The sequence below is a fragment of the Dromiciops gliroides genome, chromosome 6 (assembly GCF_019393635.1).
Source record: "Dromiciops gliroides isolate mDroGli1 chromosome 6, mDroGli1.pri, whole genome shotgun sequence".
Taxonomy (NCBI): domain Eukaryota; kingdom Metazoa; phylum Chordata; class Mammalia; order Microbiotheria; family Microbiotheriidae; genus Dromiciops; species Dromiciops gliroides.
This window is the reverse complement of record NC_057866.1, coordinates 5,363,823-5,376,172: the sequence shown is the minus strand read 5'-3', so window position 1 is coordinate 5,376,172 and position 12,350 is coordinate 5,363,823. Positions and strand designations below refer to the sequence as shown.

The window sequence follows — 12,350 nt, the reverse complement described above, 5'->3', positions numbered from 1 at the left end:
GACCTCAGTTCAGATCCTACCCCTGACACACTGGCTGTGATTCTTCATGTCCCAGTGTCCCAAGGAATTATCCAACACTGTAGCCACTCATGACTATCTGTACAGCTGGGAGGTTCCCTAACTTGAGGAAATATAGGCTTGCCAGCCCGCTCCGCCCCAAGCTGTTACCCATTCTGTGGATTGTCATCCATGGTTTCCTGAAGTTCACCTGTGCTGGTCCTCACCTGGCTAGGCCTTACAGGGAAGGATGGGAGGGGTTTGGATAAGTGCTGAGGTGAGACTGCAGCAGGGCATGGGCCAGGTGAGGGGCCCTTATCCACAGCCAGCTCTCCACCAGTAACATGAAGGCTGGTCTTCCTTCTGGTCCTCCTCCCCATCCTCTGCTCCCTTCTCCAGCTGATGTTGATGCTGGTACCTCACCCATCATCGAAGTCTTTAAGGGCTAGAGTGCTGCCCCTGCCCCTGCCCCTGCCCCTCTGGGCTGGGCTGGGCTGGTCATCCCCACATCTCCTTCCCATCTCTCTCCAGCATGGAGATGTGTGACCGACGTAACAACATCACCATGTGCCCCCTTTGTGACCGGACGTGCAGCTACTGGAAACTGAGCTCAGCCTGTGCCACAGCTCGTGCCAGCCACTTCTTTGACAACCCGGCCACGGTCTTCTTCTCCGTCTTCATGGCCTTGTGGGGTAAGTGGGCCCTGGGCCCATCCTTGACTTGGTTCCTTAGAGGAGCCCCAGGGAAAGCATCCTGCTGCGGGAAGGGCTGCCTTGGTTTGCCTGGGGAGCCACACGAGACCTCACTTGACTCTCAGACATTCAGAGGGAGCACACATTGCTGGGTTTGTCACTTCAGTTCCATACGATCTGTGACCTTGGGTGAGTTCCTGGGCCTCCAGATTGACTCCCCCTCCCCAGCTTCTGCCCATCAGCTGGCACAGAGGAGCTGGGGCACTGAGGGACTGTGGTGCACCCTCTTCTTGTCCTTGGCACTGTGGCCACAGGGCAGAGGATGGGAGTGAAGCTCCCCAAGGCCTGGTCTCAGCAGCCCCACCTCAGCGCTCACTGTCCTTAGGTAGGCAGAAGGCCTGGTCTTGCAGTGCATGGGCACCACTAAAGCCAGCCACAGCTCAGGACTGAGACCTGGAAATCACCTGGCTGGTCTCTAGCCAAGGCCCTTCGGCCTAAAGATAGGAAGGCCTTGTGTTAGAGCTAGGAGTTAGAGCTAAGAGGTGCCTCCGGGTCATCTTGTCACACCCCCTCATTCCAAGAAGGTGATTATGCCATAAATCCCTCGGGCTCAAATCTCCAATTATTCAAAATGTTTTAAAAAAAAACACAATGAGCCCCATTGCTCAAGACCCCCCAGTCCTTGGGATTGTTGGCTGCTTTCTCTTCTCCTGGGGTAGCACGTGTTTTTGATGGCTTAAAAAATTCAAGGCCATACAGAAGTCATACAATTCCAAAGTAATTTGAAAAATACTCACTGGTGAGTAAGTCAGAGGCAGGAAAAGGGCAGCTGCTCCACTCAGGAGGGAGGACTGCTCATCATTGGGTGGGTGGGGGGGGGGGGGCGGCAGTGCAACAGAGTCATCAATGACAGACCTTCTTTTGTGGGGTGTGGAATATTGGCAATCTCCTTGAACTGAACCATGAAGTATGAGGGGTGTTGAGCTAGTGAGCCTGCTCTAGGAGGACCTTGCACTTATATTCTTGAAGGCTCTGTGAGGGACCCATGTCAGTCAGCAGGCATTTATTAAGCACCTACTGTGTATTTGTACTAAGCACCTACTATGTACTGGCCTAAGTTCTGGAGATATACAGAAAAGCAAAGAGAGCTCACTGTCTAAAGGGGGAGACTATGTAGAAATAATGTTCATGTAAAATACATACAATATAAAGTGAGGCCATCTCATGGGGATGGCTGGGAAAGGCTTCCTGGAAGATGTGACAATTAAGCTGAGTCTTGAAAGTGACCAGGAGTTTGTGAAAGGCCATAAATGCTAATAGGATTTTATATCTGATTCTAGAGGTGATAGAGACCCACTGAAGCTCAATGAGGATGTGTGTGTGTGTGTGTGTGTGTGTGTGTGTGTGTGTGTGTGTGTGTGTGTGAGTGAGAGAGAGAGGGAAGGGAGGGAGAGGCTCAGATCTGTGCTTTGCAAAGATCACAGGCAACTGGATGGGTTGGAGCAGAGAGAGAACTGAGGCAGGCAGACCCACCAATAGCTATTGCAATAGTCCAGGTACAAGGTGACAAGGGCCTGTGTGAGTGGAGAGAAAGAATATCTATAAAAGATGTTGCAAAGGTAGAAGCCATAGGATTTGGTAACAGATTGGACATGTAAAATGAGTGTGAGAGAGAAGTTGGAGGTGACCCAACCTGGGTGACTTAGGAAGATGGCCGTGCCCTCCACAACTTTGGAACAGGGAAGGGTTTGGCTGGGGCAGGTAGGGAGAGGCAGGGTGGGAAGAGATAATGAGTTCAGTTTTAGACTTGTTGAGTTTAAGGTGCCAACACCCAGTGCTGTGCCTCCAACTTCACATTATCTAAGAAGGAATTTGTGATGTGTGACTCGGTCAAGTGGATTAAGGCTAGACACAGATATTGAAATCATCCAGATGATCGTTGGATCACCAAGTGGAACAGTAGAGTAGAGAAGAGGGCATTGATAGAAACTCAGGGTGACAGCCATGGATAATAAGCAGGATCTAGATGAATATGCAGCAGATGAGACTGAGGAGTGGTCACTCAAGAAAGAGGAGAAGCAGGAGACAGCCTCATGGCCCAAATCAGAAGAAGACAGAGAGTGTCAGAAGGAGAAGGTGATCTATGGTGTCAAAGGCTGCTTAGAGGTCAAGATGGAGGAGGGCTGAGGAAGGCCTATTAGAACTGTCCATCTAGAGATCATTGACACTTTGGAGAGAGCAGCCCCAGTTGGTGATATCAGAAGCCAGATCAATATTTGATTGGGGAGGTAATAGGGAGGAGTGAGAAAAGAGGAAGGTCAGTGGCTTTCTCAAAGGGTTTAAGAGGGTGACAAGAGATAGGATGATACGTGGTGGGCTTGGTTGGACCAAGGGTGAATTTTTTAAGAACAGGAGAGATGTGGGCATGGTTCTAGAGAACAGAGAAGGAGGCAGTTGATTGGGAGATTGAAGGTGAGTTGAGGAATGGGAGTTAATAGAGGAAGCAGTCTCCCCGGGGGAAGATGGAAAGGCAGGAGATCCCTTGTGCATGTCCAGAAGTTTGCCTTGGAAAGGAGAAGAGCTACATCCTCCTGTGAGAAGGATGAGGGAGGGGATCGTGAAGGGAGATGCCTGAGTGATAGGAGAGGAGACAGGAAGAAGAGTTGAGTGTCCTTGGATTCCTTCCCCAAGGGCCCACCACTGTGTGGAGCGACAAAGCCAAAGGACAGCCGAGAATATTGCTCAGCTCCTTCCCCAGCCCAAAGGTTCATTTTCACCCAGGAGCCCATGTCCAAGAACAACACAAATGTTCAAGTGTGAAATGGCAAAGATCAGCCAACGGGAAACTCTCCGCCCTTCCTGGGGGTGATCTTTAGAAGAGCCAGTCAGCCAGGAGGACGAAACACAGCCCCAAGCCTCGGGCTCCTGTTTCCCTTTCCCATTGTCGCTTGCGTCAGAATTCTCTGCCTCCTGGTCCTTGACTGTCCTGTGCCCCATCTAGGCTCTACTCCTCAGGAGAGCAAGGCCTGCATGTGCATGACTCCCAAGGAATAGCTGTTGAGTCAATAAATGAATGGATGGGAGTCTACCTATTCCTCCGGGCTCTCTCCACCAAGATGTACTAAAGCCACAGGCCTTCACCCTTAGGGCACAGAAAGCATAGCTGGCTGTGTGTGGAGGTGTGAGTACAAGGCTGGAATCAGACGTGGAAAGGGGAGAGTTCGTTTGATAGCTCAGGGCAAGGAGGGCAGCCCCAGTGGTGAAGGTCCTGGAGACGGTGTCACATAAGGGCCAACTGATGGCACTGGGGGCACTTAGGCCAGAGAAGATCCAGGGGCAACAGAACAGTGTCTCCAGGTCTTCAAAGGGCTGTCATGTGGGGCTTGGCGTGTTTAGCCACAGAGGGTAGAACCAAGAGCCCTGGGGCACATTGCAGAGGCAGGTTTAGGGTTAGGGTGAGGACAGCTTCTCTGATAATGAGGGCTCTCCCAAAGTGGAAGAGGCCATCTTGGGATTGGGCTCTGCTCTCCACTACTCCCAACCTGGACAAAGAGAATAAGAGTGTGCCCCTGTTCACACTGGGACCCTCCTCCTTGGCCTGTGGTCATCCCACCAGGATAAAAATGGTGCCTGTGTCTTACAAATTTCAGAAGGGTAGGAAGAAGTTTCTAGCCACAAAAAAAAAAAGTCTCAGGGCTTTTGGCAGAGGAGAAACACCTTGACTCTCCCTGTGTTCTCTGGTTCCTTGTACTGTGTAAGTGATTGGTCCCAGGGGAAGTAAGGAAATAAACAGCAAGCTTAGGGAAGAAAGGCTTCATCCAGGCTCTGGTAATCTCTGACTGAAGCCTTCCAGTTATGCAGGGGCCTCAGGTTTAGCACTAGGGAAAGGGCCCCACCCAGAGAGCCCTCAAAAGCTAGGCTGGGTCCTAGTCCCTGCTAGGGTTCTGAAAATGTATCTGCACCTTCTCATTCCTGGTCTGTGGCCCCGCAGAGAAGCTTGCTGGGCCCATCTGTGAAGAATCAGGGTGGAATAAGGCCCTGGGGGCTGGGCTTTCTCTAGGGGCTGCTTCCACCAACGGCCTTCATTGGCCATTTGAAGGCAAAGCTGTTCCTGGGCACCCTCTGAGAACAGCAGAGCCTTGGAGGCAGGCAGAGCAAAAGCCGGGGCTGTTTGTTACAAAGTGAGCACACAGAAGACTCTTCCAGGGCCCCCCAGGTTACCAGCACGTCAGCTCCTGCTGCTCCTACCCAGCATGGGCAGGCCAGGGTCAGAGGTCATTTCATCCACCAATCAATAAACATTTAGTCTGCACCAGGCACCATGCTAGGCTTTGTGCTAGCTTCTGACATCGGCCCTGCCCTCAAGGATCTCATTCTATTGGGGGAAACAACATGTACACGTATGAGAACACACAAAGTAAATATAGGGCAATTTCATTTTCCCCAGGAGGAGGCTCCGGTCCAGGGATTAGAAGGTATTTGTATGAGCTCAGACAGTTGATAAGGGGCCCAACAGAGACAAGACCCTAAACCCCTTTCTCCCAGCTCATCCCTTTCTTCTCTTCTGCCTCTCTTCCTTGGTGGTCATTTGGGCTATGCTTGGAGTTGGGGGCCTGAGGTGCAGTCTCAGCCGAGTAGCCTTAAACATATCACTTGGTTTCTGGAAGCCTCAGTTCCTTGTTTGTCAAACAGAAGTGATCATCCTTGAAAAGCTTGCTTCAGAGCCTCTGTGAGGGAAGTGTTTGTAAATCAATTCATCAAACCTTAAAAGTGCTACACAAATTGGAGGCTTTGTTATTTGGCTCTTCAGAAGCCTGCTTTGGGACTGTCAGCACAGGCTTGCCTCAGGAATTGTTTGGACAGAATTCACCAGATTTGTGTAATTAACTAGTCTTTGTGGCATCCTCTTTGAAAATGTGTCCTTGAGGTCTCATCATGGTGTAGGGGAGACCGCCCTGCTACCAGTACAAACTTTGGCTGGTGCAGCTGGAAAGGCTGTGACTACCCTCCATAATAGACTATGGCTGCTATCGAAGGACTCACCCAACTAGAAACTGAGGGACTCGTCCCCAGTCAAGTTAAGGGATTGAATTTTTACACCATATTGACCATCAAAAAAAAATTTCCATTAAACGATCACAGTTGGTATGAGTGGAGACACTGTCCGTGTTGACCAAATCACAGGTCCTTGAAAAGGGGCCTCTAGAAAATTTTGGTGCAAAGTGAATAGACACAGCCCTAGTCATGTCAAATCTAAACTGCCTTATCTTATGTTTAAGGCACTATATATGTTATTGCCCCTTTTTCTTCTCAATTAAATTATTATTATCAAATTATTGGCTCAGAGTCTCTTCAGACCATAGCTAACTGCAAGTGAAATAATAAAGAGTAGCCAGAAGAGAAATATTTTAACAGAAATTCATGGAAAGAAAAAGAAACTTAGTCATAACTATGAATGTAAATGGATAGAATTTGCCCATAAAACAGAGGACAGTGGCTGAATCAATTAAAAAGCAAAACCTGACCATTAATTATTTACAAGAAACACATTTAAAACATAAAGATTCAGACTGAACCATACCATTTCTCCTTTTTTCGTTTTTCTTTTTTGAGGTTTTTCCCTTTTGTTCTGATTCTTCTTTCACAGCATGACTAATGCAGAAATATGTTTAATGTGATTGTACATATATAACCTATATCAGATTGCTGTCTTGGGGACATGGGAGGGAGAAAAACTTGGAACTAGAAATCTTATAAAAATAAATGTTGAAAACTATCTCTACATGTAACTAGAAAATAATAAAATACTTTTATGATAAAAACATAAAGATTTATAGAGCCAAAATGAAGAGTGGGAATAGAATTGTGGTGGTTTTTTTTAAACAGAAGTGCCAGACTTGATCTCAGAAGAGGTAACATTAAAAATAGATATGTTTCAGAGACATTGTATCTGAACTGTGTCTGTTCAAGACAGTAAATTGCATTATGCTTACATGCTCAACAAATAATGAAACTGTCTATGTTAAATATTTTATGTCTATACATATGTGTATATGTATAGTGATTTTATTTGCATATGTCCACTTACACACTGAATGGTAAACATCTAAATACTCGAAGGAAAAACTAGCTGAATTCTTATAGCACCTAAGCCACTGTCAGTAATTATTGGGGGCTTTAACATACCTCCTTAAGCTTGGGCAACTTTAACAGAAATATAAACCAACCCTAGCTATTTATTGCTGTCCCCACCCCAATGCTATTCACCCTGATCCTTGAATGAGTGGATTGGTTACTCATAGATTCAAAGGATTTTAGAGGTTGGGAGAGACTTTAACAACATTTTCTCCACATCATGATTTCAGATTACCTAAAAAGGACTCTCTTCTCTACAAAAAGTGTGTCCTTTCCTGCTCCCTTCAAAAATTCTTCTTAAAATCCATGTCTTCCGTCAGGCAAAACTGAAAGCCACCTCCTCCATTATTCCTGAAGTCTCAACATAGAATGTTCTGTGCCTCTGAAGTCTGCCATTTTTTTAGTTTGGGTTTTATTTGCTTCGAGGATTTTTTGCACAGGCTTAATGCAATGGTGGTAGAGGGAGAAGTATACAATTCAATTTAATTTGACTCAACAAATAATTCTATTTGCTTTAACCAAGCAGAATTTACTCAACATAGCTCACAGCCCTCTCATGTGGTCCTTCTATTAACATATTTTTTCCTCTGTACTCCATAAATCCAGTAGGCTCTGAGTTGCCTTTAGAAGAAAAGATAAATTTCTCTCCCCAACACTTCGGGTCCTCCACAGTGTAGCTCCCACCTTCCTTTCTGAATTTATTTCCAATTACTTTCCTTTACTCACTCAACATCAGACAAATTGAACAATATGCTATTTCTTAGACTCCAGGTGCCGTCTCCTGTCTTCCCCTGAGCCCTTGCCCAGGCTGTCCTCCATACCTGGAATGCCTCCCCTCCTCATCTCAGAGTAACCTTGAGGGTCTGCTGAAGGGCCCATAGGACTGAGGTACTACTGCACCTCCTTCCCAAAGAAAAGGGGCCCCTCCATTTTGGACTCATCAGTCCTGGGGAAGCTTGGCTATACAACCAGAACTCCATTTTCTCCCATTCTTTGGTTGTCCTGGCACCTTTAGGAACGAGTGTACTCCTGATTTAGGTGATGACTCTCTTCTCAGGTTTCCTTAAAGAGGGAGAATCCAAGGTAGTCAATGTATGGATTTCTATCAGGTGTGAGACAGATCGTTTCTTCCTACACATAAAAGAAATGCTTAATATGGAAGGCTTCTAGCTCATATTCACACAATGTCTCACCAGTATTTGGTAACTTCACTTCTAACCACTTAGCAATTTTCTGAGAGGCTGATCCTTGAGCTTCATTAGAATGTAGAGTGATTGCAGTTCCGCTGATTAGACATCTTTCATTTCACTTCGGCTTTACAGAGATGTCAGTACATCTCTGAGGCTTGGGCCGGTCCTCTTGTTGCCGGCTGGTCATCCTCTCTGGTGCAGAAACTTCTATTGACACCAGCCACACCCAGTCATCCAGAAACCTCTCCATGGTCACCTCCCAGTCTAGCTACAACCTGAAAATGCTGTTACCTCCTCAGGAGAAGCCAAACAGAACATCAGAGGCCTCCAGGCTCAGGAGAAGCCAAACAACATCAGAGGCCTCCAGGGCACAAGCTCCCCTGTGGAATTCATGCTTCCCATGGGAGCAGCAGCAGGGTCAGGGCAAAGGCCACTGTACATCCCATCCCTCAGCCTTCATTAGGTCTAGAGACAGAGTGTGGCTCTGCCTACCATGGAGAAGAGCCTGGGTGAAAGGCGCAAGCCAAAAGCTGCCTCTTCTCTTAGGTGACACAGTGTCCAGTGGCCCTGCTGCTGTCACAGGGAAGGGAAAGGACTAAGGGACTGCCTGGGGCTTGCCCTGTCATGCCCAGATGCCCAGTCCTCTCATCAGGAGCTACTGCATGGATAGAAGCAGGTGCCAGGAAGGGCAACTTCCAGTGTCTCCCTTGGGCTGGCCTGGCCACACCTCTTCCTTCAGGGCCAGCCCAAGGTGCCATGTCCTCCAGGAAGCCTTTCCTGCTCTTTGCATCTATTAATGCTCTCTTTCTCGGTTTCCAGATTGTTTCAGAGAACTTCAGCTTTGTCTCAGCCCCGTCAAACTTGGTCTGATACAATCTGTATCCATACCACAGCCCCAGGAAAATGTGAACTCCCTGGGCACAGGGACTAGATTATTTTTCATCATCCCATCACCTTGCACATAGCAGGCAGTTGGCTCATCAATGTGTGCTCTCAGCAAGCCATCACAGGCTCAGAATTATGTGGGTTGGCGGGTCACCTGGGGAAATTAGGCAAAAGGGAAAAAAGGCTTTTGTTCCCACTCCTTAAGGCTGTGAGGGAGGGAACCAAGAGTAAGGACTGTGGTGGTGAGGCTGCTGTGGGGCTTCCTCCCACCCCTCACGCTCCTCCCAGCTCTGAGGCACATACCATGCATGGGGTCTGCCTAACGAGAGTGGGGGAGCTGCCACAAGCCTGGGCCTTCCTCTTACTGGGTGCCCAGAATGCAAGAAAGCAGCCGGGCCCTCGAAAGCTTCCTTGCTGGGTTCCCTGCTTCAGGTCTCTGTGGCCCATTCTCCACTCTATCTCACTAATAGCTGCCGTGGCTGTCTCCTCCGTTAGAATGGAAGCTTCTTGCGGGTGGGCAGGGCCTGCCTTTGCTTGATAGCCCCCCACACCTAGCCTGGCTCTGAGTAAGAGCTTAATAAATGTTGGTTGAGTAACTGATTCATTGACACAAGTAGGACTTCTATGGGAAGGCAGACAAGTGACCACCCTGATGGCCGTTGCTGCCTTCAGGCCTCCTCAGGAAGGAGTTGAGGCAAAGGACGTGGGGGAGGTGGGGGGGGGCAGCACAGGAGAAGTGCCTCCTAACTCCAGGCATGCTCAGATGCACAGGGAGCCCTCCCCCAGAGAGGGGCAGTTAAATCCCTTCTTCCTTCACATAATCCGTCTTTGACCCCTTGGGCTTTGGTCTGTCCCCTCATTATTCTGCTTCCCTCTTGACACAGCCACAAAGAGAAGACCTTGACCCACTTCTGGCCTTGACATGCACCATGTGAGGCAGGTCCCAGCCTCACTGTCACTGAGGGAACAGAGCTGTGTGTTTAGGGAGGCAGCCTGCTGGCTTCCACACCAATGCCAGTTTCAATCAGAGCCCAGCAGACCAGATGGCTCAGACCACTGAAAGGAGTCACCAAGATTTCTTAGAACTATTCTCACCTGGAATTGGTGACTTTGGTATTTGTCATCTGAGAACCTGGGTTCAAATCCTGGCTCAATTTCCACCCCCCTCCCCCATGACAGAACTCTGCAGCTCTTCCAGCTCCAAGATGCTGTGATTCTTGGGATCTGTTTTCTGAAAGTATAGCCCAGGCATGGGATGTTCACTGTGAGTCCGCATGAGGTACAGGAATGTGGGCACCAATGGAGGAGGCTTGATCAATCTGACCTTCCCTTAGCAAAGTGATGTTCCAAGATGGGACAGTGTCTCTTTTCCCAAGGCCTGCCCCAAGATCCTGGAGCCTCGAATGGAATTTAACAAGTTAGACCCCCCAAGACACCCAGAGCTGAGGGAGGGCTTAGGGAAGATCACACTGTGGTTTCTCTACCATAATTAAAAGGCAGAAAGAAGACTGTAATTTGAGTGAACACTAATTAGGAGACTAAATGGGTCATTTTCCTCATGAGTCAGTAAGAAGATTGTAGGTTAGAGAACTTAGAAGAATCCATCCCTCCAGCTCCTGGGAAGCCTCCAGTGAGGAAGATGCCAGGTACAAGGACAGGTGAGAGCCATCTAGGGTAGGAGGCCCCAGAAGCCCAGGATCTGAGGCTGTCAGAGGCCAGCCCACACATGAATGAGAAGCCACTGCACAGTCATCAAGTGTCTGCTTGTGGACCTCCAGGGGGAGGGAGGGAGGTCACTTCCTCCAGCCCCTTCCTCAAGGCCAAATCTGCCTCTCTGAATGTCCCCCTTGTTCCTAGTTCTGCCCCAGGGCCAAGTGGGATATGGTTAATTCATCCATCTTCTGTATAAGGGACCTTCAGATCCTTGGGAGCTGCTCATAGTCCCCACCCCCAAGGCTTCTCCAGGCAAAGCATTCCCTTCTGCTAATCCTCAGATGGTGGTAGCTCCAGGCCCTTCTCCATTCTAGTTAACTTTCTCTGGAAACCCTCCAGCTTCTCTATGGCCTTCCTGAAGTGTGCCACCAGAAATGGAATCCAGTACTTCAGAGGGACAAGGCTGTTACCTGCCCAATCTCATATGCTAAGCTAGCTTTCTTGGCTGCCATGCCTCGCCATTGAATCATGTTGAGCTTGTGATCCACTAAAACCCCCAGATCTTTTTCATGTGGACTGCTGTCAACTGTACCTCCCCTTCTAGAACCTCAGGACAGTCTATTATTTCTCCTTATTGATAACACCTGACCTCGGTGTGATGGCATTCAATTCCTCCCCTCCCTCTGTGTCTCATTTCAATTTAACAAATATTTATAAAGGCCCTACTGTGTTCCAGGCACTGGAGGCACAAAGAAAAAAAAAGTGCTGCCTTCCAGGAGTTGTTTCTTTTTTTAAAATCATAGAAGTATTTTATTATTTTCTAGTTACATGTAGAGATAGTTTTCAACATTTGTTTTTATAAGATTTCTAGTTCCAAATTTTTCTCCCTTCCTCCCCCCTCCCCAAGACAGCAAGCAATCTGATATAGGTTATGTACAATCACATTAAACATATTTCTGCATGAGTCATGTTGTGAAAGAAGAATCAGAACAAAAGGGGAAAACCTCAGGAAAAAAAAAGAAACAACAAATCAATCTGCATCTAAATTCCACAGTTCCTTTTTCTGGATGTGGATAGCATTTTTCATCATGAGTCCTTGGGAATTATCTTGGACCATTGTATTGCTGAGAAGAATCAAGTCTATCACAATTGATAAACACACAATGTTGATACTGTGTACAATGTTCTCCTGGTTCTGCTTATCTCACTCAGCATCAGTTCATGTAAGTCCTTCTGGGTTTTTCTGAAATTTGCCTGCTTATCATTTCTTATAGCACAATAGTATTCCATTACATTCATATACCACAACTTGTTCAGCCATTCCCCAATGGATGGGCATCCCCTCAATTTCCAGTTCTTTGCCACCACAAAAAGAGCAGCTATAAATATTTTTGTACATGTGGGTCCTTTTCCCTTTTTTATGATTTCTTTGGAATAAAGACCTAATAGTGGTATTGCTGGGTCAACAGGTATGCACAGTTTTGTAGCCCTTTGGGCATAGTTCCAAATTGCTCTACAGAATGGTTGGGTCGGTTCACAACTCCACCAACCATGCATTAGTGTTCCAATTTTCCCACAGCTTCTCCAACATTTATTATTTTCCTTTTTGTCATATTAGCCAATCTGATAGGTGTCAGGTGGTAGCTCAGAGTTGTTTTAATTTTCATTTCTCTCATCAGTAGTCATTTAGAGCATTTTTTAAAATATGGCAATAGGTAGCTTTGATTTCTTCATCTGAAAGCTGCCTGTTCACATGTAAGTTCTTTTCTACTGTACACCAAAAAGCATATGATGTTCT

General features: G+C 47.4%; 1 protein-coding gene across 1 annotated transcript in view; it reads left to right on the top strand.

The window, feature by feature from the left end:
- The window catches only part of ANO1 (anoctamin 1), a 163,262-nt gene that overhangs the window by 112,886 nt on the left and 38,026 nt on the right, over positions 1-12,350 (top strand). Inside the window, 1 exon segment of the mRNA XM_043969515.1 lies at positions 529-689. Coding sequence (XP_043825450.1) covers positions 529-689 — 161 coding nt within the window.